The sequence below is a fragment of the Mastigoproctus giganteus genome, chromosome 11 (genome assembly GCF_048544385.1).
Source record: "Mastigoproctus giganteus isolate SK-2022 chromosome 11, ASM4854438v1, whole genome shotgun sequence".
Taxonomy (NCBI): Eukaryota; Metazoa; Arthropoda; class Arachnida; order Uropygi; family Thelyphonidae; genus Mastigoproctus; species Mastigoproctus giganteus.
This window is the reverse complement of record NC_143585.1, coordinates 117,194,271-117,222,010: the sequence shown is the minus strand read 5'-3', so window position 1 is coordinate 117,222,010 and position 27,740 is coordinate 117,194,271. Positions and strand designations below refer to the sequence as shown.

The following is a 27,740-nucleotide window of genomic DNA, read 5'->3' as shown; positions in this document are numbered from 1 at the left end:
GTGAAGCAGTTCAATGACATGTGCATCATTTAGCAAGGCAATAAAATTGTAAACCTGAGAGATGCTGTTACTGAGAGAGAGAGAGAGAGAGAGAGAGAGAGAGAGAGAGAGAGAGAGAGATTGTGTGAATTTGAGAATACAGTACTGTACAATAAATTTCTTTTAAAAAAATTAAAAACTACAAACAGACTGATGCATGCTACATTATTAAAAACTGTCAGTCAAACTTGGACACTTTGATTGCAACTGCTCCATAGTCTATCACTACTTAACATATGGTATGTCTAGATCTTCAAAACATAAAAAAAAAACACTCGCATATCCAGTGCTACCATCTGTCTATTCTTTAAGGATCATTTTTGTTCCCTCTGTCTGTTGTTACTTTAGTAAATTTCAAGTGAACAAAATCTGGACAATTGTGAAATTCTGTGCAGAGTTCCATGCTCAGGTAAGAATTTACATTTACATACTCATTCTGTACTACATTATGTTTTGAAAACAGTTAACTCTGAAAGAAAAAGTAGAAGTGATAGAATATTTTAGAAAAGTAAAGTGTGGAGTTTGTAAGTTAGCTGATCATTTCAAAACTGGAAAGACTCTGCAGTAGCATTTAGCATTAGTAGAGGCACATAATACAAAAGAGCAAGCTTATACAGCATCAGCCAAAAAATAAAATAAAACTTCCCATTTCACCCATCCATTCGTTCCAAATGCTTGTCTAGTTCTGCCTTGAATTTATTTAAGCTGTCTACTTAATTTGCATTACATAAGCTCTTTCTTCGTAAGAGCAACGTTCCAGCAGCTCTACATCCTTCCTGAAATGAGGCCTCCAGACCTGTATGCAGCACTCAAGGTGTGGCCTGACCATTGGCTTATACAAGAGGATAATCACCTCCTTATCCCTGCTAGAAAAATCCTGTATATCATTGACAAGACCCCATGAGCTACTCTTGCAGTTTGCACTGCTCAGAAAACTTCATATCTGACTGCACAACCACCCCCAGGTCCTTTCCATTCTCTACCACCCTCAGTGTAGTATCACACTGTTGATATGTTACTCTGGGGTTATTGCTACCCAGTACAGTAAATCCCTGCTATTTGTGGTCTGATTTAATATAAAATTAAACCTAAAAAAAAAGTGAATTTTAAAGTGCCGTGAACATTTTCTGCCATAAAAAAACATGGGTGTGGCTAAAATCATCTTTCCCGGTCAAAACGGTGCTCAGTGGGTGGTGGGGAGAGGGGTGACAAAATCGTGAGCGTGGATGTTCCCTGCTAATCCTTGTCCAGTAAGTGTTATGTGCTTGTCATGGACAGTTTCGTCATTTTCTTTTAATTGATATGCTTATAAATTGAATAAATTTATCAATTTATAAATTAATATTTATAAAATGAAAATATTTACAAAAATGAAAAATCTACTGTTTTGCAGTGTGTTAGCGTAAACAGACTTTTTCGAGTGTGTTAACAGTTAAAAGAAAGTGATTTTATTGTGGAAAATTTCTTTTCTAACCCCTACAAAAATTTGGCTACGAATAACAAGGGAATTGTGAAAAGATCAAAGAAGGTGATGACATTAGCAGGTAAAATTGAGTTATTGGACAATTTCTAATGGTGAAAATGTCTTGTCAGTGGCAAAACATTATAAAATCAGTGAGTCAACAGTACGATCAATCAAGAAATCGGAAGAAAAAATCCGCCGTAGTCTGTGAAAATGTGCCAATTGCTTCAAAAATTTGCTCTGTAACTCATGATGTTAAATTAGAAAAAATGGAAAAAGCTTAAATCTGTGGATAGAAGACCAAACTCAAAATAAAATTCCGTTAAGTTCACTCATCATTCGTGAAACGGCAAAACACCTTTATCAACACTTTAGGGAAACTGGTGATAGCACTGTCGGGATAAATTTTAACTAGCAAAGGCGCTGATTTGAAAGATTTGTTTGAAATTTAATATTAAATTGTGCCTTATGCTTGTATTTCATTATGTACATAGTCATATTATGAAGGTACATATAATACATACATATACAAAATTTGAGACTAGTTTTTCTTATATATTTCATACTTTGGAACAGAACCCTTTTATTACTATGGGAGCCATAACTTAGTATTTGTGTTTTCGGTATTCGTGGAATTTCTCAGGAACGTAACCCCCACGAATAGTGGGGGTTTACTGTACTTTACGTTTGTCAGTGTTAAACTTCAGTTTCCACCTCTCAGCCCATCTGCTCAACTTTTCTAGATCCTGTTGCAGTAGCATACTGCCATTAACAACCCTGCCAACCTTTGTATCTTCTGCAAACTTGATTTATTAAAAATCAAGAAACTTTCTTAAAACAATGGTGGGTAAATGAAATGGAAAGCAGTATACCATATATTTTCTCATGGCAAAAGATGCTTTGGTAGATAAATTGACTTTTGGGTCGTTTAGTTGGGTATGCAGTCAAAACGATCCCAACTCTTGGCCTGTGATTCAAACCAAAGCATTAGAAATTGTTAAAGAAATTGGCACCATTAACTTTAATGTGTCTAATGGCTGGTTAGGTAAGTTCTGTAAACATCACAATATTTCTTTCAAAGCAATTTGTGGAGAGTCTGTTGATGTTAATTTGGAAACTGTTGCTGAGTGGAAAAAAATGCCACCATCAATACTTGTTACATACCATGAAACACAATGCTGATGAAACAGGTTTTTTTTTTTTTTTTTTTGTCCAGTCTTGGATAAATGAATGTGCATTAGAGTGGAAAAATGTGCTGACTGTAAGGTGACAAAGGAGCATCTGACTGTACTTTTGTGTACAAGTATAGTGGGCATCCACGAAATAGACATCTATGAAACCATTTTAAAAGTTTGGATTTAAGCAAACTCAGTGTACATTAGAAATCAAACAATAAGTCTCGATGACTAGGGTTGATAATGACAGAATTGCTGATCCAGTTGCATAAAAGAATGATTTGCCAGAATGGAAAGTTATTTTCTTTCTTAACAACCATCTTGCCCACTCATTAAACTGAGTAATGTTAAATAATGTTGAAACAATGTTTTTCCTCCCAGTGTCACATCTACCTCTCAACCACTAGATCAAGGAATAATTACAAAGGTGAAATATGGACAAATGGTTCTTAAACACTTGATTTCAAAATTTGATGAAAAAAGTTGTTCAAAACTTTGCAAAAGTATAGATGTACTACAAGCTATAATCGGGAATAGTGCAGCATGGAATTCAGCTCACCCCTCTACAATTAAAAACTGCTTCCACAAAGCAGGATTTGATTTGAGTGTTAGACTGTATGATGGTGTCTGTATGTAATGGACACTAAGAAATTCTCCACTGAGTAATGATGAATGTTTCCGTAGACTCTAAAGTAGTGGTAGAAGGCTTAAACACTGAAGTATTAGTAATTGCCGCATGGTGCAAGAAAGCCTATGGCTTATGCTGCACCAGCCAAAAAAAAAAAATAAATAAATAAAATGAAATAAAATTTGAATAAAACTGATAAAAAAAAAAAAAAACACCCTGAATAAAACTGATAAAAAAATAACAAAAAAATAATAATTAATAAAAGAAAAGGAAATTAAACCTATCATCCTATGCGCTTCCCTCACTCGAAAGTAAGACATTGCAAGTGAATTTATGAACAATGAAGAGCTTAGAGGAAGAACCTGAAAAGGATGAACAATGCCATGATTTAGAAAATGTGTTGATGTGTGAGATTACCTAAACACATTAAAAGAATTCTGTGTGAACAAAAATGATGAATATGTAGTAAAGCTAGTGAACGATCTGATTATCCACAGTGAAAATGAAATTGGGTCATTCCCTGTCAAGTGGCCTAGGGGTCCCTGCTCGACCATCTTCAATTTTGTTGAAACTTGGTGTGGATGTTTAAACAGGTTTCAAATGAAGTTGTGCAAAATTTCAATTCAAAATATAGTATGCTTGAGGCACCAGCACCTTTTTTTGTGGAGGTCACTTGTGTTATGTGGAATAAATCACAAAAAATATTCTAAGTTTTAAATGTTACTGTTGCGCAATGGTGAGAGGTAGTGCTCTGAAACTTGGTATACCTAGTTAACTTTTGGCAGAGAATGCAAAACGTTTGGTGCCCAGGCTCAAAAACCTTAATTTTTTACAGCATGGTCTAGAACTGGCACCAAAAATTTGTCGCGACAAATTTAAGCAAGACTTTTGAAAGTCATAACTTTGAAATAAATATCTTTGGTACCTTCTTCTTTGGACATTCCATTTAACGTCTGAATGAATTCAGCCTAACTAAATATGAACTCTTATACTTGTTTGCTGGCTGAGATATTTTCCTTCAAAGATTGACTCAAAATTTGAAATTCAAATTTGACCTATCTTAATTTGGGACACCTTCAATTCTCTGTTGTTTTTGCCACCACTGGAAAGAGCAGAGTTTCAGCTACAAGGATCATGGTTTATCTGTTTTGTCTTTGCACTTAAGGCCTTAAAATTAAGCCTAAACATCAAGTTGTTTTATGTGCCATATTATTATTCTGTGAGATCTTTTTTGTTGCAGAACACTTCCTTAATTGTGCCTAATGTTTAGAATAATTTAGAAATAGAGTATATTCTAGAATTCTGAAACATTCTAGAATTCCAAAAATTGATGAACATTCTAGAACTTTGGAATATTCTAGAATCATACAAAAAAAGTATAAATAGCTGTTATTTGAACCATGCTGTTATTAATGTGTTTTATCTTCACGATGAACAATTTTTTATTGTTTGACTATAATAAAGTTAAGTTGTCATTGCTTGCAGGAACGTTCACTTATTAGCCAGCATGGAATCAGAAGATTTTGCTGGAGATAAGCTGGACTCGTGCACCATCAGTCATATGTATAATTCTAAATGTCATGTGCTATCCTATACACGTAGAATGGGTTAAAATTAAAGAATTTTAAATTTGAAGAACAACAGCTGATAGGTCGACGTTGTGGATTAAAACTGGGTGAAGAAGACACAATTTGTCTACATCATGAAGCTTTGCTTTTGACAAAATTTTTGAATTTTTGCACTGTTCATGTTGCAATCCTCTCCAGAAGAAAAAATCATATGGTGAAAAAAAGTTTACAGCCAATTGATTTGTCAATGGCAGACTACCTGTAAGCCCTAACAAAGGTAGACATAAAACCAGTCCAGAAACTGTGCCCATCATGCTGAAAAGAGTCTAACAGCCAAAAAGCAACAACAGGAACATCAACTTCATGTGGATCAGCCCATGATGACAAAATGCATGTGACTGAAAGCTTGAACATAAGTTTGATGGCTATTAGTATTTCTCCTCTGAAATTTCAGCGAATGGCTAAGAGAGACACACAAGGCTATGCCAAAAGAAAGTCAAGTACAAGATGTAATTGCCAGTAAAATTCATCTATTGGTGGCTTGGATCCAAATGACATGACATGACATCATGGAGCCAAATGAAAGTCATCAGTGTGGAAATTGCTTAGATTACAATGCGCTGCTGAAAGAATTGAATGAAAAGTTGATGGTATAGTCATTCAGAAATATTTCAAATATTAACACTAGCTCCAGTTAGTTGGTCCATAAAGAAAACAATGGAAGAGTTAAGTGTCTCAGAAAGAGTGGTCAAGAAAGCTAGAAAACTTAAAAGCTGACAAAGGAATCATGGCCATACCTGGAAAAAAGCAAGTAAAGCAAAAGGTGATGGAATTTTTTGAGGATGATGAATTTAGTCGGATATGCCCTGGAAAGAATTAGAAATGCAGAAGCGACTACTACTCAGCAACTTGAAGGAAATGTTTATAACTTATTGAGATAGAAATGGATCTGACATTGAATTTTCTAAATTTTGTGAACTTCGACCCAAATAGTGTGTCACAGTTGGTGCACCAGGAACACATTCTGTATGTGTTCAAAATCCATCAAAATGTGTTCTGTATGTGTTCAAAATCCATCAAAATGTGTTCTGTATGTGTTCAAAATCCATCTGTATGCACAATCCATCAAAATGTCAAGTTAATGCTAGCAGCAAGTCCTGTTGAATGTGATTTCTCATTGGTAAAACAGTGTGATTTGGAGTCAAAAGATTATATGCTTCATCAGTGTGAAAAATGTCCAGGAATAGATGAATTAAAAAAGTTTCTAGAGAATATTTTTGAAAACAATGAACCAGAAGATATTATTGAATTCAAGCAATAGATACACTGACAGAGGTACACAGGACACAATGCAATTAACAACAGAAGATTATATTGAAGAGTTGAGTACAAACATATTTAACCTTTCCTCTCATCGCTACATTGCTAAACATCAAAGCTACCATTTGAAGTCAACAAAGGAAAGCCTAATAACAGGAGAATTGGTCATCTTGATGGATTTTGCAGAAAATTATTCATTTGTTGTGCAAGATGCTATTCAAGGGTTTCACTGGGAGAATAGCCAGGCTACATTGCATCCATTTGTCATTTATTACAAGGATGTTGGACTTCAGAATATAAGTTTCTGCATAATCAGTAACTGCCTGTGAAGTGACACAGTTGCAGTGCACGTTTTTCTAACCAACTTAATTGAATATTTGAAGAGTTTCATGACAGAAATCAGGCACATTTACTGCTTCAATGATGATTCTGTAGCTCAATACAAGAATTTCAAGAATTTTATTAACTTGTGTCATCATAAGAAAGATTTTGAATTCAGTGCTGAATGGAATTTCTTTGGGACTAGTCATTGCAGGTCACCATGTGATGAAACTGGTGGAACAATAAAATGATTAGCAGCATGTGCAAGTCTCCAATGCTCAATTGAAAACCAAATCCTGACACCAAGAAACATGTTTGAATTTTGTGACTGGAATAAAATTCTGTTCTGTTTCTAAAGAGAAAATTGAGCAAGTAAGGCCATTTCAAGAGAAAGAATTCATAGATGGTCATACTATTGCTGGAACAAGAGAAAATCATCACTTCATTCCTATTGATGCAAGACATTCGTGTTTGCAGAGTATCAAATGACACACCATTTGTAGCTCATGTAGATCAGACTAGTGAAACCAATATTCAGTATGTGCCAATTGTTAATTTTCAACCTGGCCAATACATTGCCTGTATTTATGGCAGTAATTGGTGGATTGGAAATATTTGCGAAATTTCATTTGAAGAACATGATGCAGTCAGTCCTCGTATAGCACGATAGTTGTGTTCCTAGAAACCTTCGTGCAGTATAAATAACAGGCCCTATGGGAAAGATAGGGTTAGGTACCAACCACCCAAGATTGAACACACATTTGTAACTAAAACATTACCAAACACAATAAATAATCGTAATAAAATACTTACATATTTCATTACGATGATTACGTAATAAAATGTTGCTAATGCTTTTGCTTCTATCGTAAGCAAACGTTCTTTGTTTGATCTTCTATCCAAACAGATGACAGCCATCTGTTTGGATAGAAGATTCCATCTCTTCCAATTTTTTGTCTTGATCTAATGGATTTGTTACACTTTGAGTTGTTCCTGATATGAAAGTTGTTTATATTTTCTCTGCATTCTTTCTAATTCCCGTCATTGCCTCATTTAGGCCTGTTACATGTACAAACAGTCTTTCATTTCACTCAGTTTCACAATTTCATATTTTTTTCTCTATCAACAGGCGTTCTGGCCATAACCCTTACTGGGGAAACCCTGGTGGGCTGGAGGCCAGAACAGGATTGAGGCCGGTGTGATTTTTGCCATAAATGCTAGTATGAGGCAGCTTCATATTTTTCCGGGTAAGCATTTTTGACCCAGTCCGCCTCTGTCTATCGCTGTTGCTTTTCTTTTTCTCTCTGAATCTGTAGTGTCTTCACCAGGATGCTTCCTTTTCACACCTTTTAAGTATTTTACTCAATTTTAGGGAATAAAGCACAACTACAAAATGAGGAGGCTTGCTTGATACACATAAACAAAGCTGCGCACATGTAGCAACTGAATAAACAACACTGTAAAGGCAGAGACACATTATTAACACCTCACTAGCTCACATTTTACTAAAGCACATTTCTGGAAGTCACTACTAAAACAATAAAAACAATTTCCAGCTGCGTTTCTGCTAGTGGAATCTGTTATAAACTGGTAGTAAACTCAATCTAATTGCATTTGCGATAATACTGATAGCTGGAATTGTGTAGGTTTTTACGTTATTATGGTGAAATCTGTTTCCCCTTCAGTGATATAAAAAAACAAATACATTTTCAGAATCTTCTCTTCATTCCTATCGTGTTGCATTCGGTTCGGGCGAATCGTGCATAAGCGAATTTGGTTCGTGTTATATATGATATTGTTCCCCTATTTATAAATCATGTATGATCGAATTCGTGTAGTGTAAACACGTGTTATACGAGGACTGACTGTATATTGGTAAATTTCATGCATCGTTACGGAGCAGCTCGCTCATTTCACTGGCCTTCTAGACAAGAACGACTACAGCTTCCAGAATGGAAGTTGCAGTCGCTCTTAGCCAAGAATGTTTTGTGTATGTGTTCGTTAGAAGGTTTATCTCCCCGTTGCTTACTCTACTGAGTTAATTGATGCAAATGGAGAATGTGAATGAGGTTATATGGTTAGCTGGTGTTGCTTTTGATTAAATTTTTTCAGAAAGATTTTAAAAAATTGTTAATTGCTAACATATTGCTTCATAAGCCATTTGGAATGATTCAAAGTGGGGTTGCAAAGTGATTTTGAGAGGGGTAACAGAGGGTCTTCATTGGCTCTCTGAGCATTTTATAGTTTTGGTCAGTGTTTCTTAATTTTCTTTTAGTCCTGCCTGGAATTGCTCATGTTATTAAAATGTGCATTGTTTGCTGTCAGTCTTAAATGTTGAAACAGTCTGTCTACAAAGTTATAGTAATACATAACCACTATGAAATTTCACTTTATTGATATATTCTTGAGATATAAATAAGACAGTTCTGCGCAGCTTGTGGCTGTAGTCTTCTGTTTGTGCATTTTCATGCAAGGTGAGGCTTTTAAATAATTAGCCACAGTTATTTTATCTATATAACTGATAATTGAAAAAATATATAAATAAATAATAAATAAATAAAATAAACTGGAATTTGAGTTGTGTAGGGAGATTAAAAATGTCCCTCTTACAAGTTAATTCATAATGTTAAGAGGTTTTGTTATTCAGTTTCTCATTCTGAGCAGTTGTTAACATTTGTTTGAAATGAAAATTGCTTTTATGATTTTTATTTTGATTATATTTGTGTATTTATACAATTAATGTAGCCAGGTTTGTATTTTTTAGCTACGTGCCCATCTTGGTCATATTCACAAACATCAGAATCAGCAGACTTCGGTGAACTTAAACAACCCTGAAAGTCAAGCAATGCATTTAGAAACCAGACTAGTGCAGCTAGATAGCGCTATTCAAATGGAACTATGGCAGGTATGTTTATCTACTGCATAAAGTTTTCTAAGCTGCTCTTTAAAAAATATAAAAAGTTTTATACCTCAACACTTCCATATAAATAAGGGAAGGAACTTCTAATGAAATTCCTCCCAGCAAACAGACATTTCACAGTATCCAGTTTCTCACTTTTACAAATATCAGAAACATCCTGCAGTCAGTTAAGCTGTCTTCCAAATAATGCATAAGAAAAGCAATTTAAAAAATAATAATAATAATAATAACTTGCCCAAGGTAGTACTTTTTAAACTTTAAAAAATCCCCCTCACCAAGTTAATAAAGGCACATAATTTGTAGGCAGGGCAGGCACATAAGGTTAATTCACAACAAACCAACAGCTATGGAGTAAAAGCTTGATTACATAGTGAACAGAACAGTTCTGAAACACTTGCGTGTCATTTTGTGAAAAGGTCCATGAATTTCTTTTTGTGATTCATTGTGTGCTTGAGTAAGTCTAGAATGACAAGTTGTGGTAGGAAATCCTGTCACTTCTCATAGACAGACAGCAAAACTCCTGAGTTATAGTTTGGCAAAAGAATGTAATAGATTGACATTAGTGCAGTTTATATGGAAATTTTCCATGCCAGTTTACTTAAACCTAAATACTAAGAATATGTAATTATTTTTTTGTACTTCTAAATTGTTCAACTTTTAGAGAAACTCATTTTTCTGAATATCTGTATGACCCTAAAATTGTATTTTGGACTTTTCAGTACTAATTATATATTACAGTTGAACTTGAAATACCCAAACTTACTTTGTGAATTGTCTGATAATGAATTTGAAGGAAATGGAACCAAAAAAGAAAATTAAAATGAACTCTTTAAGGCATGCAAAGATGCATTTCTGACTGCTCCAGCTTGCCAACAAAAACATGCAAAACAAAAGAACCATATAAAAGCATTAAGTTATGTTTGCAGTTGATAGCTGTATCCTTTCTTATGTTGTCATCATTTTATTTTATCTTTTATTAGCTGTACCAGGCAGTCCCTGCCAACTTTTAGAAACCTCACCATACGTTAGACAGTATCATACAGATCAAGATTTAGAACATCATACAGAAAATGCAGAGAATGAGGTACAATATCTTACAAACATTATCATACAGATTTAAAATATACAAAGATTTATTGTGCAATAATGTATCAAATTAAAGGCTGGCTCATTATATATCCATTTCAGAGATCCTAGAACACTCAGGTCATGAAAATACTAACATCCAATAAGTGAATCAAAATAAAGTCCAGATCATTTGTTAATCCAATTCACAGATCCGAATACAGATCGTTATATTCAAATAAAAACTCACTCCACTTAAATTTTGCTCGAATAATAAATTGAGACCACTGAAGAGAATCTTTATCCAACCAATATCTTATGATATGTCAATACCAAATCTCTACTGCAAAATCCTATGTTGCCTCAGAATAAATTTCATAATCCAATCCCACTGTAACATTTTGGGATACCTATGTCATGCAATTTCAAAATCAGTTTTAAGCTCCAGTTAAAAAAAAAAAAATGATCCCCACTGTTTGTTCCGGTTATGGGTCAGCGACATAATAGTAATGGAGGCATGTGATGCAAGAAAGCAAGTGCATGAGCTTATGTAGCATCAGCTGAAAAAAGTTAGTCCAGTTCCTCCTTGAATTTATTCAAAATATCAACTTCCACAATGACAGATAAGTTTGTTCCAGCAATTAACCACCGACTGGCTAAAGGCAAATTTCCACACATCTATTCTACAACTGTCTTTCCTCAATTCGAATTTATGCCTTTTCAGGTTCATAATCTGAGCAAGTGGAAGAATCCCATCAGAATTCACCATGCTCAACCCATTCAAGGCCTTATACACCTCAATCAGATCACCTCACAGGTACATAGTTTCCAGCCACTACAATTTGCAGAAGTTAAACCTTTCTTGGTAAGAGGACCCGTTTGTTGCCCTTCTCTGTACACGTTCAAGCAACTCTACATCCTTCCTAAATTAAGGCTTCCAGACGTGTACACAGTACACACCTGGAGGCCTTAAGACGTGTACATAGTACTCAAGACAGCCTGACCATTGCCTTATACAAAGGGATCACTTACTTTTCTCTACTAGCAAAATTCCTGTATATCATTGATAATACCCCATAACTTGCTTTGGCAGCCTGTCTGCATTGCTCAGAAAACTTCATATCTGACTTAGACTGTACAATTATTCCCATATCTTTTTCAGTACCATACAATTGGTATAAAAGTAACCCCATCTCTGGGGTTACTTCTATCCATATTCAGTACTTTGTGCATTTGTCAATTTAAACTTCAGTTGCCACTTTTCAGCCCATCTGCCCAAATTTTCTAGACCCTGTTGTTCCTCCACGTTAATATGTCCAGCCGAATTTTTACAATCACTATGCCAGGCCTGATGCTCTTGGGTTTATTTTTGTGTTTCCTTCACCCAATATCAATGCAAACTTTTTATCGTATTTAGTAGTCACAGGCTTGAAGCCCGGTCCACTCAGAGAGCACGTGCCACTGCACTCTTTCTCCTGATCACTCGGCCACGTCATAGCCTAAATTCAGGCCTCAGTTGAATCACAAAATTTCATAATATATAGAAATCACAAGTCCTAATTAGTGTAAGGCCAAATAGCTTCACAATGAGAGAAGTGATTGGTCTGCATTTGAGGTCTGGTATAGGATTGTTCTATAAGTAATACCAATTCATTGCATAACATCCTAATTCTGAGAAATCACTTCAATATGGAAATAACTTTTTATTGATCTCTATGAGTCTTCTTAGGTTCTAAGTGCAGAGGTGATAATTGCCATAATCTTAAAGGAGGACTGTAAGCTACCAGACTTTTCTGGAAGACAAACGTAAGACAGTACGTTTGTCTTATTTAATTAAAATCTGTTTTATTCAGGCTGTTGATTTTTCTAAAGCAATCAACCTCTCTTCTATCCTCATGCATATTGCAGAGAGACAGCAATATTATCAATAATCTTCCTATCGATGTTATCCTGTGTTACCGTAGCTATAATTTTCTGTTTAACATCTTTGTTCCGAGATTCCATATTTAAATTACTGTGAGCTATAGAACTACAATTATTCTGCACACCAGGTTCTTTTGCTTTTTGATTCAACATAATTCTTTGCAAAATTGCACATTGTGCCCATAAGGAATCCTTATCGCCATCCAAGGAAGACGTCGGTTTATCCACCTATTTTTTTCTTTAATCCATCTTTAGTGGTATGTTCAGCGTAAAAGATGTGATGGAATAGTGGGAAATGTTAAAAAGGCTTATTCGGCATGTGCTAAATCGTGTCTCTCTTTAAATTAGCAGATGGTAAGGACATATTGGTTAATGTCCAAATGGAGAAGAAGACAACAGGACGTGTGCATTTACTGTTGATAGGAATTTCAGAAACATTTATAACTAATGTTTTGCATGTTTGAAGGAGCCTGCTAGAAGGAAGTTTAATTGATAAGTTGGCCTGATCGTTTTGTTGCAGAAATGACTTTTTGATAGCAATATAGTTGGTAAGAGATTATTTAGACATGGCAGTTTTGGTTATTTATTGATATTTTACTCTATTTTATTAACTAAACATCCAATATGATGGTAAGTGGAGAAAACCAGTGAAATGCAGGTTTACTGAAATGTGTGTATTAATCTGCAGGAGGAATAGTTGATCATTGTTAAACATCAGAGGAAGAGTCAACCTCTAATTGTGCATGAAATGGTAGGACTATTAATTTACTGTGAAAACTGATTGGGAAGATTAGCAAAGGGATGGTTAAAACTGAAACTTTTTCTATATCGTTTATAAATTTGGTTGATTGATCTTTTTTTTAATTTTTGATAAATGATATTTGTATTATTTATAAATGATATAGAGTTTAACACAGTTTTATCTCTGACCACCCATGTTATTCTGGCTAGCTTTTGCAGTAAAATAATAGTTTATCATTTCATGCATAGTTAGCATGCAGGAGTTTTGTCAAACTAACATTTCACTGGTTTTCTTCACTTACCATCATATTGTGTCTGTAATTAAAAGAAATAACACATCAATAAATGAATAAAACAACATTGTGTGCAAGATCTTTTTCCAAGCCAGGTCTATATAAGCAGCAGCACCATCATAACTCAGAAACCTGTGTGTAAAGTATCACATATTGAATTTGTGTTTAAGCTTAATCTGATAGCAAAAGCACAGGTCAAACTTGCCTGCAAGCTCATCTGTGATAGCAAAAGTGCAAGTTGAGTTTGTCTTTAAACTACATAAGCATTGAATTCTCCTTGCATGCATGCAACTTTAAAGTATATATTGATCATGCCAGATTGTTAAACTTTCTTGTAGTAAGCTACTAAAAAGTAAGAAAGTTAATGCTTTGCATACACTTTTAGTAGTATGCATTCCTGTTGATACCCCCTCTCCCAATTGTTCAGTATTGTCTTTCCCATCTTAAGATGGACATGTGACTTAATATTTGTCAGTTTCAGCCTTTTTTAATGTGTTTCGCTATTCTTTCACACCTTTTAGAATTGCTGATAACACAGTATGTGTTATCAGCCATTCTTCATGGTAGCTTAGTTGGTAGTCCTTCATTGGTAGCTTAGTTGGCATGATATGGTACTGTCTGCCATTCATTTAGGGAGGTACAGATTTGATTTCCATCAGTGACTGGGTGAGTTTTTTTTAAAAGTCTTCTGCAGTTGAGGCTATAATTAGCTACTCTCAGGCAGGGAAAATAGCTTTCCTAATTATTCTGTGTTTTTACCTTCATACTATGTATCTTGTGAACACACAAACTTCTGTAGATAAATGCACAGGTAGACATGAGCAATAAGCTTCATTGGCATTAATAATTTGAATTTCATGTTGCATGTGAAAGCTGAGTATTTGACTATTGGCTGTGAACTTATTTTATTACCTTCTTTTATATTGCATATTTTTATTGACAGTTTGGGGTATTTAGAGATGCATTTTTGCATGTGTATGCACTGAGAACTTATACAACAGTTGTACTGTTGTGTAAGATCACAGTGCACACACTGGAGATAGATGCAACTGAATGGGTTTGGTGATTTTGAAAATAGTATTAGGCTCATTGTGTAATAAGCCCTATTACACTCTTTAATATTATTTGTAGTTTATTGAATATTCTATTTGTATTGCTATTAATAAAAATTTATATATTGGATCTTTAGTCTGAAAATTTATTTCTATGGGAAAATTTGTTTCAACATATATATAAATATTTTTTAAATTTTTATGTGAAAAACACTAGTTTTATAATTTACCTTTATTATTAAAGTTTTTTCATTTGGTGTTTCATTATAAAATATATATATATATATATATATATATATACACACACACACACACACACATACAGAAATTTTCTTCTTTTTTATTTTAATCAAATAATTTCCTAAAAAAATTTTAAAAACTTATCTTAAGGAAGCGTATAAAGCTATTGAAGATATTCATGGTTTGATGACATTATCCAAGAAACCTCCAAAAGCTCAGTTAATGGCAAATTACTATCAGAAGCTAGCTCTTGTATTTTGGAAGGCTGGAAATTATCTTTTCCATGCATCTGCTCTTTTTCGTCTATTCTATCTTTCACGTGAACAGAAGAAAAATATTACACCAGAAGAAATCCAAAGGTTTGTTATTTTGCCTTTTTTTTTAATTTTCGATTTATTTTTTCCTGGTTTATGCTGAAATTTTATTTAATATTCTTAAGTGAATTGCTAAGCTGCCTAACAATACAGAACAAGTTAATGTAAATAGTGAGTTACATTTAAAAAATTGCAATAAATAATTTTTTCATTTTCTCTAATTGATTGAAGCAAAAAGTAAACTATCTTGTTACTAATTAATTATTAATTAACTAATAATTAAAAAAGTGATTGTTTTCACTTCACTGCACCTAACTTTCAACATATTGTTCACTCCACATCTTGTAATACTTTATAATCAGCAGTGCATGAAATACAACATATAGTTCAGTTCGGTGGTTTTAAAAAATTAAGCATAATATACTGTCAGCTTTTTGTAATGCAATTTACTTTATATATATATATATATTTATATATATATATTTTTTTTTGATTTTCATAGCATTGAAATCTAACACACATTTGTAACATTCATTTTAACATTTCTGCTGTGATTAATAGTAGTAGTAGTCATGGCATGTGTTGCAAGAAAGCAAGTGTATGAGCTTATGCAGCATCAGCCAAAAAAAAAATCACAGCATTCCCTCCAAATGCCTGTCCAGTTCCTCCTTAAATTTATTCAACCTATCAACTTCCACAATGACAGATGGAAGTTTGTTCCAGCAATTAACCACCCGCTGGGCTAAAGGCAAATTTCCGCACATCTATTCTACATCTGTCTTTTCTTAATTTGAATTTATGCCCCCTTAGGTTCGTAATCTGAACAAGGGGAAGGATCCCATCAGAATTCAGCGTGCTCAACTTAAGCCTCTCTGCAGAACTTAAGCCTCTCTTGGTAAGATGATCCCTTCATTCCCCTCACCAATCTTGTTGCCCTTCTCTGTACACGCTCAAGTAAATCTGCATCCTTCCTAAAATGAGGCATCCAGACCTGTACGCAGTACTCAAGTTGTGGCCTGACCATTGCCTTATACAGAGGGACAATCACCTTCTTTTCCCTACTAGCAAAATTCCTATATATCATTGACAAAACCCCATGACCTGCCCTGGCAGCCTGTCTGCATTGCTCAGAAAACTTCATATCTGACTGCACAATTACTCCCAGGTCTTTCATTTTCTACCACCTTAAGTGTAGTTCCACACAGTTGGTACTTTTCTCTCGGGTTACTTCTACCCATATGCAGTAATGTAAAAGCAAATAATAATAATTCATGATTTATGAATTGTCATGAATAATAATTCATGATAATTCATTCCTCCAGTTAGTGCATAGCAACAAACATAATATCCAGTGCTTCAACTGCAAAAATGAATAACTTATGTGATATGTATGAGTGGGGGGGAAGTTGCAATTCTATTAGTCTAATCTTAATGACATATTTGATGGCTCTACAAATCATTCCAAAAGAGCTGGCTCTACAAATCATTCCAAAAGAGCTGGCTCTACAAATCATTCCAAAAGAGCCAAATGTAAAATTTCATGAAAATCCATATAGTGGAGTTCAGTTATGTGTGGACAGATGGACAGGTATGGTGAAGTCAAATAGATACTTTATGCATACGTGCTAACAAACCTAAAAAAGGGACATGTATAAGCGTGTCCACATTCTGGACAATCAGGGAGGAGAAAATCCTGGAAAGGTGTGCAGTGTTTTTTGATTTTTGGCCAAAAATCAGTGGAAATTATGAAACTTAATTTTATGGCTGCGAAATGGCTGAAAAGGGAATTAAGCGCCCTCCTTGCTATTGGAGTTGCTTGGTTTTTATTGTTCAGTTTTTTGCTAGTAAATAACATTGGTTTTATGCGGTGACTTAAGTTGGAGGCATTTACAACTAATTATTTTGACAAGCAAAAGTAATTACTGCACTGAATAGTCGTGAGCTAAAACCATGGTCAATTCAAATGTGTACGTTTCTGCACTTCCATGAGTAGTATGATTGAAATATTAAGTAATACAAGTATACTATAAAATTAAAATCAGGAAGTAAGGGATTTGGGGATTATGATTCAGGCAGATATGAGTTCTCTGTGCAGTGCAGACAGACAGGTGGAGGTCCATTGTGTCTCATTGGTGTTTTATGGAACAGTTGGTTTTAAAGATAAGGATGTTATATTTCCACTACATAATGCAACTGCGAGACTACTTGGGATACCATGTTCAGGTATTCCAAGTAGTCTCACATCTCGTAATGTGGCCAAGGAGGCCACATTACAGAATGGATCACAAATTATTTTTGTCCAATGGTTGAATATTACTGCAAGGATGAAGGGATGGAGTTTCAGATTTTGTTGCTTTTAGATATTGCACTAGGCATCCACCTGAAATTTCTGATCTCAATAAAAATGTAAAAATATGCTTTCTTCCACCCAATACAACATCTCTCTTACAACCCATGGATCATGGCGTAATTGCCACATTGAAGGTAGTCTCACATCTCGTAATGTGGCCAAGGAGGCCACATTACAGAATGGATCACAAATTATTTTTGTCCAATGGTTGAATGTTACTGCAAGGATGAAGGGATGGAGTTCCAGAACTTTTTCTCAAATGATTAAAGCTTCAACAGGTGTGTGATCATCTTTACAAACATTTTGGAAAAAATATAACATCAGGAATGCAATTAAATAAATTTGCATTTTGGATAAAAATTGCTGCCAACAACGTGCGCTCTGTTTGACAAATGATTTCACTGGCTCTGAATAGCATGTTCAGACAATTGCTGAAGACATTGTGAAGATCAGAAAAGACTTGGATTCGAAACTTTTGACGCTGCCAATGTTCTTGACTGCATTGACTCACATCTGAATGATTTAGATGATGCAACTCTCCTTTAAATTGACGAGCAAACTGCATATGAAGAAGAGGAAAACAATTCTGAAGTGGCACCAAAAGAATTTTCAACAGAAGAATTGGAGAAAGTTTTTCATGGGGTTGACATGGCCTGCAAGGCGATTATGAATAGAGAATGTAGCATCAAGATACGGCAAATTTTGCAAGATGGGATTCAATGCTACAAAAACTTGTATGCCGAGAAAAAGAAGAGACGACTTCACCAGACTTAATTATTGAAATACCTAAATAAAAAAGCTTTTTTCTCCTCTTTTATGATGTTACCTTTTTATTAATAAAATTTTTGCAATATTTTTTATTTCAAATCCTTTTAATTGGCTTTCAAGCATAAATTGTTTATAGATTTATTATAATTTGTTTATAGACTGTTTCTCTGGTATGCATCCAGTTAAAACCAATTATAATTATGCCTCAATCAGCACAGTTTCAGTACCAGTTATCAGTGCTATGTGGGGTATTTATATGCATTAAGAAACTGATTTAGGATTATCGTTCTTTTATAAGTGAAAGGATGGTAATTATTTTAATAATAATAATGGTGCCTCCGTGGGCAGGAGCAGCAGTGTATAGCACACACTTCTTGATTAGCCTGGGGTTCGAGCCTGTCACCACCAAATACGGAGAATGTGGAAAGGTCAGGGAATGACCACTGCCTATCCCCGGAGCAATATGGCCTTAGTTGCTAATCCTGCAAACAATGGCGCCTCCGTAGCCAGGTGGGAAGGAGCAGCAGTGCGTAGCACACGCTTCTTGATTAGACCGGGGTTCGAGCCCGTCACCACCAAATACGGAGGATGCGGAAAGGTCAGGGAATGACCACCGCATATCCCGGAGCAATATGGCCTTAGTTGCTAATGCTCCTAAAAACCAAACAACAAACAAACCTGCAAACAACAACAAAACAATTATTTTAATGCAAAAAATATACTGGTATTAGTTGGTATCCTGTATAGATTAAACTGAATATCATCCATATCATGTGTGAGAGTAAAATTTAAAAAAAAATTAATTTTTTATCAATGTCTTCAGTTTCTAATGTGAAACATAGTCTAGAATATACGTTATTAAAAGTGTACGAGATATCCTGGATAGTGCATGAATCTAATATCTGTAAAAGAATTAGAGAAATTTCCTCAATATGATACATAGAACCTTCCGTATGACACTCTCCAGAAATTAAAAAGAATTTAAAATTAACGCAAAAATATTCTTTTTAATTTCTGGAGAGTGTCATATGGAAGGTTCTATGTATCATATTGAGATAAATTTCTCTTATTCTTCTACAAATATTGAAATAGAACGTATTGAGTATCATTGCTCTGTTTAATACTAATGAATCTGTAATACAAAGTATGTCATCAAGGTATCTTCCGCAACACCTAACCCAAGGAAGAAAAGGTGTTAAATGTAATGGTTAAGTTTTAGAGAGGTAGATTGCAGACATTAGACCACTAAGATTCAAACCCATAGGTAAACTGAAAATCTGTATATAGACTGTTTTAAAAAAAATAATGGAATTAGCCTCTATTAAAAGCTTAATTAAATCGAAAATTACTTTTGTTTGTAGTTTGGTGTGTTTTTTTTTTTAAGATTGGAGTCAATGTCTCCCAAACAATATCTAAAGTATAATCTATAGTCATGTTTGTATATAACGAGGTAACATCGAGTGAAAATAATATATCATTATTGTTAAGTTTTTTATCTTTTAAGTTATTAAATAATTCATCCGAATTTTTTTTTATACCTGATCTAATAGCTTGTCCGAATGTTTTTACAATATTATACAGGTGTGTAGCTAATGAAAAAAAGCTGAATTCTTATAAGAGAAAATGGAACAAATAGGAAAACTTGCCTTGTGTTAATTTAACTTGGCCAAAAATGTAAGAATATTGTAATATCCTTGTAACATTGTAGTATCCTTGCTTTTCACTCCTGTAGTTGAGAATACTGGTAATGTATTCATTTTTCTGGTACAAAGTTAGTGACTTATTATATTGATTAACTAAGTTAGAAAATAATTCGGGGGTGATTTCTTGATATGTTGAAGTATCTGAAATTATGGCATTTAAATTTAATTTATGTAATCTTGCTTATCTAATATAACGACTGTATCACCTTTATCTGCTTGTTGTATAATAATATTATGATTTTGTTGGAGGTTATATAGTGCAGAATATTCATTTTTACTTAATTTAAGGTGGTGTGGAAATTTTGATGTATTTACAACTTAGTTTATTTGTTGAATAATTGAATCCTTGCAATAATAACCTTATGTATAATTGTATTTTTATGAAGGTCAAATTTGATATCAACAAGCTGTTTCTTTGTAAAATGCATGGAGGCAAATTATAGTTTAGCTTTTAGACAATACTGAAAGTTGGTCTTCTATACATTGAGAGATTAGTGACATGTGAATGGTTTGGAATGGAAGCTTCACTACTCTTATGCTTATTAACTAATACTAATATAATATAATGCTATCATATAATAGTAATGTAATACTAACAACTTGGTGGTAGATAACTCTTATCAACTGGTGCAATACCCCACCTTACTTACTGGAGGCTTTCTGGCATTTCTCCCAGTCTCCTTCAATCCATACACAGTGCTAAGTACTGTAGGTTTTGATACCTTTCGTGTTTGGGTCTTTCATAAAAAAATTATCAGGGATACTAACATTTTTAAAAATGTTTGAGTAAAAGAAGGGTGACTTTCTTTTTTTGAAGCTTCGTTGACTCTTACCAAATCTATTTTAGTCCTGCAGTTCCTAGATGATGAGTTAGGTTGACATAACACATTTCGATTCTGTTCGTTGGAAACACTGTTATAGCAAAATTTAACCATTTTTATTTGATTAGGAGAGAAATAAATATTAAAATATTGTTAATTTGTGAAAATATATTGTTTATATGGAGTTACATTAGTTTGTGCATTTGTTGTTATAGCGACCTGGTAATTTTCCATCTTGTGTGTTTTTCAGTATGTGCTACTTCAATATGATGGTAATATTTAATTTAATATGAGGGTTATCCCAAAAAGTAATGCACACTGTGCATGTGCTTTTTACTCCATATGCTTTGAACAATAGATATTTATTCAGATAATAATTTGAACTTCAATATTAGTGTGCCTAGAACAGAGTTCCTGCTTTGATGTTTATTTAGAGACTTTTAAAAATGGATGTGATATTGCTTCAGATCAGATTACAGTTTCAGATCAAAAGATCTTTTAACTTTGTGACTAAACTGCAAGACAAATTTATCAGTTGTTGCATAAAGAGTGTAGTCAGCACATTGTATCCTGATTACAATGGTCTCAAAGGTTTCATCGCTGTCAGACCAGTGCCCAGGTAGACCAAGGACATCTATGGATAAATATCGGCAGTCATTATTACCACCATTTTGGAGGAAGACAGAATTATGACCTGTGGAGAAATGGCTAGTGAATCTGGAATATCAAAATAATTTGTTCACCATATTTTAACAGGGGAGTTCCAAAAATGGACAATAAGCAAAACATAAATAAAAATTGCTTTGTATTTAGTCACCTGTTACTGACAAAAAGATGAAGAATTTTTATAATATATTGTTACAATTGCTGTGACACGGACATGCAACTTTGAATGTGAAGTCACAATCAGATCAGTGGAAGCATCCATGTTTTCTACACCCCTCTAAATGTCACCAGCAACAATCAGAGGTGAAAGAAATGGGCGTAATGCCTATAATTATGAGGGCATTATTGCCACTGAACATATGCCACTTGGAAGATCAGTAATCAGCGACTACTATGCAACATTAGTCTGAAATTATATCCAAAAATTTGTCAGAAGCGGTCAACAGATGTTGGAAACTGCTGTACTTTTTATGCTGACAATGGAAGGTCTCATATCATAGTCTGTATAGCTTGTTTCCACTGATTACAAGTTGGAAACACTACTCCACTCTCATTGTTGTTTGATATGAGTTTTGCTTACGGTCTCTTCCCCAAATTCAAGGAATTGTTGCAGGGACAAAGATTTCTGTCTTTAGACGTATTGAGTGCAGCAGTGATCCAATGTATCAGACAGCTTAACTTTAGCAGACAGTTAAACAGCACACAAGAATTATGTGAACATTGGGAAGCATTCATAAGGCATGAAGGAGAACTACATTGAAGGTTTTTAATGTAAATTATTGTAACATGAATTTATTTTAAATTAATTGCTTTTGTGCATTACTTTTAAGATAACCTGTGTGTGTATAGGTAATTTTTTATCAGTGTGTGTGTCTTGTATATGTGTTAATAAAATAATAAGAGGAGTTTACCTCAATATAGTGCGTAGAACACTTCCGTATGATGCCCTCCAGAAATTAAAACGGAAAAAACGAAAGTTTTTTTCCGTTTTAAGTTGTCAATTTTTTCGTTTTTTGTTTTAATTTCTGGAGGGTATCATACGGAAGTGTTCTACGCACTATATTGAGGTAAACTCCTCTTATTATTTTACTAATATTATTATCAAAGTAGAACATATTGAGTAGTACAGCTCTGATTCATACTATCTTGTATATGCGTGTAAGTCCCTCTCAATGAATTTCTGTGGATTAAATTTTTTTATATAACTTTGAAATTTTTTAAAAATGAAAATGTACGTAAATGATTTAAAATAATTATACGTTCTTATTCTGATATTATTACCAAACACTAATGTAAAGTTGTCAAAAATGAAAAAAAAAAAATATATATATATATAAAATAAATAAATAACCATAAATAAAACCAATTGTTACTCTTTTGATGGAGTAATATAATCAGTTCTGCTATAATGTGAATTTGTTCTAACACAACTGATATATTAGGGAATAATGCGATTTTCGCGTTGGCTCATGCATGATTTCGTCTGCGAAATTGGGCACGAGCCCGGTTTTGTGTTCACTTGGTGAACTTAAAAAAACGCATTTTTTAAGCTTACGAAGCTTAAAAAAATCTCAAATGTGTGAGAGCTATATTTCCCATTTACTGTAGCTGTATTGGTTGGAGACGCACTGTTATCATTCGCCGTATTAACAAGATGACACTTGATATTGTAGAGCAACTCGTTTTCAGGTGCTCACTTTTCTGTTCGAAGAGAAATTTCATGAGACGTGATAGCGTGAGCAGGGGAGCACATTTCTGGAGGTCACTACCATAAAACAGTAAAAACAATTTGCAGTTCCCAGTTTATTGGGCTTTTCAGTGAGTGAAATCTAATTATAAACAGGTAGTAAACTTGATCTTACTGTATTTGCAATAATACCGATAGCTGGAAATGTGTGGGTTTTTAAGTTAATTTGGTGAAATGTTCCATGAAATTTTCAGCCATATAAAACACAAGTTTTCAGATCTTCTCTTCATTCCCATTTTTTAAGCTTTGTAAACTTGTCTCACTTGTGCAAATTGTGCATCCCTTGTTCATCATTATTGATTGCTTATCTTTTTTACTTTTTTAAATTTTACAATCCAAAAAAAAACAAGGAGAAAAAAAAAAAAATGTTAGTTGAACAGAAATGTCAGTCAAACAAACTTCATATCTTGTCAAAGTAAAGTTCTATATTTACTGTAATATTTATTTATTTATTAGAAATCTAAGATGTTTAAACTTGTGTTATCAATTTTATTGGATTTCTAAATTTTTTCAGTTTTACTTACCAGACAACTTTTTTTTTTTTTTTTTGAGTGCTCTGCCCCTATCCCCTTTTTTCTCGTAAGCCCTGTTGTTTTTAATGTGCAAAATACCACAATGCGGAGATTTTTAGGAAAGCATGTACCACATTATAGCACAACTGACTGCCTTTTCATCAAAAAAGTAACAATCCACATTTATTTATGCCTTGATTCGGTTTTATCAAATTTTGGATCTGAATAACGGATTTTTAATTTTGGCTTTTTGTAAGTCCAAATGAGGTCAACAGGTGTGATTTCAGATTTTCAAAGCTATTTTCATGTTAAAATTGTCTATTAAAATTGTCTACAATTAGTTGGACAAGAGATTTGTATGTTAAAAGATTGTAATGTTTGAAGCAGCATTCAAGATATTGATCTAAGTATGTACTGCTGAAAAGGTTAATCACAAATATTTCTTTCAAGCTTTTAATTTTCACACAGTTTAATTATGAACAGACCATCCAGTGTGAAAGTGTAAGTTTATTTGATATTGGCTTTTGGGAAATCTGTGTTGTATGAACTTAACAACACTAACAAGCAAGGTAAACATGGGGTATTTTTATCTTCTCAAGTGACTAAGTTATTTAGTATTTATTATTTTTGGAAAAAAAGACAAAACAAACATTTATGTCAATCTTTTTCTTGTTGCAAAAAAATAGTAAAACTGTTAAACTTGTAATTTTTATAAAATTTGTACATTTTTCTTTACAAAGAATACCCTCTCAATTAGAAGCAGTAATGGTTAAAAAAAAAACTTAAGTTCTTAATAAGAACTTTAGTATTATCTCCCCCCCCCCTTTAAGTTCTTATTTAAAACTAATATAATTAAAGATTTATTATCAAAGAAAATAAATTGTTTTCAACTCAGACTTACATTACCAGTAGTCTAGAAAAACAAGCAAAAGCATTACCCTTTCCTGTTGGTTTGCAAAAAAAAAGGCCAATGAGAGACAAGTACGGAGCTCATGAATGTCAAAACGAGTTGATGCAATAAAACTTTAATGTATAAGCTCTTTTGTACGTATGGTTAAAGGGTAATAAAAATAAAAGGGAAGTTTACGCACTGTGCCATCAAAGTGATTTGTATGTCAATACAATTCAGTGAAGTTTTATGATCAGACTTCAAATATGTAATAATACACTCATAGCAGAAGCTGTATGACTAAATAAATTTATTAAATTATGGACTTAATTTAGGCCAGCTTACTTTCTATTGTGAATTCCTAAGGTGTGTGTGTGTGTGTGTGTGTGTGTGTGTGTGTGTGTGTGTGTGTGTGTCCTTACAGCAGCTGAATGTCTGTTAGCTCCAAACAAAGTTCGTAGTAGTAGTAAAGGCATGTGATTCAAGAAAGCACTTAATATATCTAGAACCTTTATCCATTCAAAACTTGCCGCCAATGTTATAGTACATTGGATCGTAGAGTATAGTGTGGTGTATATCTCGAACTTGATAGCGTAAGTTAAACATAAAACTTGATATTTTCAAGTTTTATGTTTAACTTATGTCAATAAGTTAACTTACGTAAAAAGTAATATGTATCACTGCATTTAGGAATACGGTAGCTTATTATAGTGTTGTGAATTGATAAATTAAATTGAATTTAAACGGAAATTATGCCCCGGAACCAGTGCTATATTAAAGGAGGCGGTAAGCGAATTAAGCAAAGCAATAGGTGGGGGGGTGCTGTGGCTCAGGGGGAGAACCAAAGGGCCGATTTTCCAATGCATCACAGTCTAAAAAAATGTGCAACTTGTGAAATGTATGGGGACCTTTCTGGAAAAGCACATGATCTAGCCAAGGAGGATGGCATTGTGTGTGTGTTAGGTGCAGAGTGTGAAGAATCTAGGTGCCAGCTCAATATTCTGATGGGTGCGTGTGAGAGTTTGAGGAGTAGGGTAGATGTCCTCAAAGGAATTAAAATGGGCGACCCATCAAGTTCTCAGCTGCCCAACTCAATGCCAGAGCTCACTCTTCTGCAACAATCAACACAGAGGCAACCTTCAAGGCAGAATAAGCTGGATCCACAGGAGCTAGTTATTGTCGGTGACACAGTTGTTAAGGGAAACAGGAAATATATTGTGCAAAAAGGATAGGTGGAATAGGGCCAAGGTATGTCTGCCAGGGGCACAAGTTGATGATGTTGTAGAGCAGATATTTTAAGGGCACAAGATGTGATATCATTGTACGTGTTGGCACTAATGACATTGAGTACCAGATCTGTAGACTTACTTAACAAGTGCAGGTCAATCTTCAAAAAAAAAAAAAAAAAAAAAAAAAAAATGTTGCTAGTTAGGATTAAAATTTAAAGTGTCTGAAATTCTGCCATACACGATAGGAGAGAGTATATAATGAAAGTCTTGTCAATTTGGCCCTGGAGATATTGTGCAAGGCTCATGGGGTAGAATTTTTTTGTGTGGTCTGTGCTTGTTAACAGGAGAGACTGCTTCTACAGGGATGGGATACACTTAAATGGAAAGGGTGCAAGAATTTTTAACAGAGCAAAGTGGATGAGAAATAGTTGAAGTTAAACATAAGAAAGGCATCTGAGGTGGATGCAATCTATCCAGTTATATTAAAGGAGGCGGTAAGCGAATTAAGCAAACCATTAGGCATGATTATGAGAGCCTCCTTGGACTCGGTGGAGGTCCCCGGAGGTGTGAAAATGTATCCCCAATTGAGAAAGGGGATCAAAAGGGTGATGCGAGTAATTACAGACCTGTTAGTTTGACTTCTGTTCCAGGTAAAATAATGGAGTAACTGGTTAAATAAGCATTGCAGAATCATCTAGACAAGACTGCAGTAATAATTGAGACACAGCATGGGTTTGTTAAGGGGAAATCTTGCCTGAAAAATTTGATTTGATACTATGATGTGGTCGCAAAGGAACTGGCCTTAAAAATAATTTTGATATTACAGTGGAACTTCTCTATTACGAACTTCTATTTAACGAATTTCTCTATATTACGAATTTTTTCGCAAAACATTGCACCTTGAAACGAAATTACATGTAAAATTAACCCCATATAACGAAGTGTTAGTCTCTCTATAACGAATTTTTAAAAAATTAGTAAAAGCATTTTTGAAGATTTTCAAGCATTTACTGCTAAACAGCCGCTCAAATATACTGCCTCCTTCCTTCCGAAATTGCGCATTAGCATCTGGAATTAAATAATCATCCTTTTAGTGAACACTTGTGGCCATTGACGCCCGTAGGAGAGTCTTTGTTTCTTTTTGTTACAGTTATTAAACCAAATGGGTTTTCTTAAAAGTGGTCTTAAATGTTACAATAAATAGTGTAGATTTGTAAATTGATGTTTGCTCAGGGGAAAGTGAAATTCGCTGCGGTAAGCCTTTTAGCAGTAAGCGTGCTGCGGCGGCAATACATAGAATGCTACCATAGTCGGTTTTTAGTAACGCCTACTGAGTGACATTCGCTTCTCCTCTCAACTGTACCACGTGACCTTCCTGTCAATCATTATGTGGTATGTCCGTTCTCGTCTAACTGGACTCCCAGTAGATGGTTTTCATGAATTTTTTATTTTTATTTCGTTCGTCATCAATCACATAGGCTATATGCTCTTGTATTTTTTTTTTCTGAAAAGTAACATACAGCATACGTTAATCATAAATTTTCTTTCGTGTATATGCGAATGAAAGCAGAATAAAAGAAATTCACAAGTCGTATACAGTATTTCTTCAAAGTGAGTGATACTGTTGAATTGGCAAGCGAACGTCATTGAGTAGGCGGTACTAACAATTCACTACTGGCCAGCTTAGCGAAGTTTGCGGTGTATGTATTCGGCAAGAACTGCAGTAGAGTAATTTTTATAATTGCGAAAACAATGTCGAAGAGAAAGTATTTAAGTATTAATGATAAAGCAAAGATTGTTATGATATTGACCAGGGTTTTAAGAAAAAAGATGTTGCGGAGAAATATGGCAACTGCAAGCAGTTTATCTACGATTTTTAAAAAATCGAGAATCAATTTTAAATGCAATTGAAGGAGGAGCAGACAAGAAGCGAATTAAGTTGTGTATATATGAAGATGTTGATAAAGCTGTTCTAAAATGGATGCAAATGATAC

General features: G+C 34.1%; 1 protein-coding gene across 2 annotated transcripts in view; it reads left to right on the top strand.

Annotated features, from left to right (window-relative positions):
- Window positions 1–27,740, top strand: part of eIF3a (eukaryotic translation initiation factor 3 subunit a) — a 399,865-nt gene that overhangs the window by 49,088 nt on the left and 323,037 nt on the right. Inside the window, exons 1-3 of one of the 2 annotated variants that reach the window (XM_090385009.1) lie at window positions 9,354–9,418; window positions 10,414–10,517; window positions 14,898–15,106. In XM_090385009.1, the coding sequence (XP_090241135.1) occupies window positions 9,412–9,418; window positions 10,414–10,517; window positions 14,898–15,106 (320 nt within the window). In that variant the 5' untranslated portion in view covers window positions 9,354–9,411. Of the gene's footprint in view, window positions 1–9,277; window positions 9,419–10,413; window positions 10,518–14,897; window positions 15,107–27,740 lie in introns of those variants that run through there. The other variant, XM_090385008.1, reaches the window with a different exon arrangement.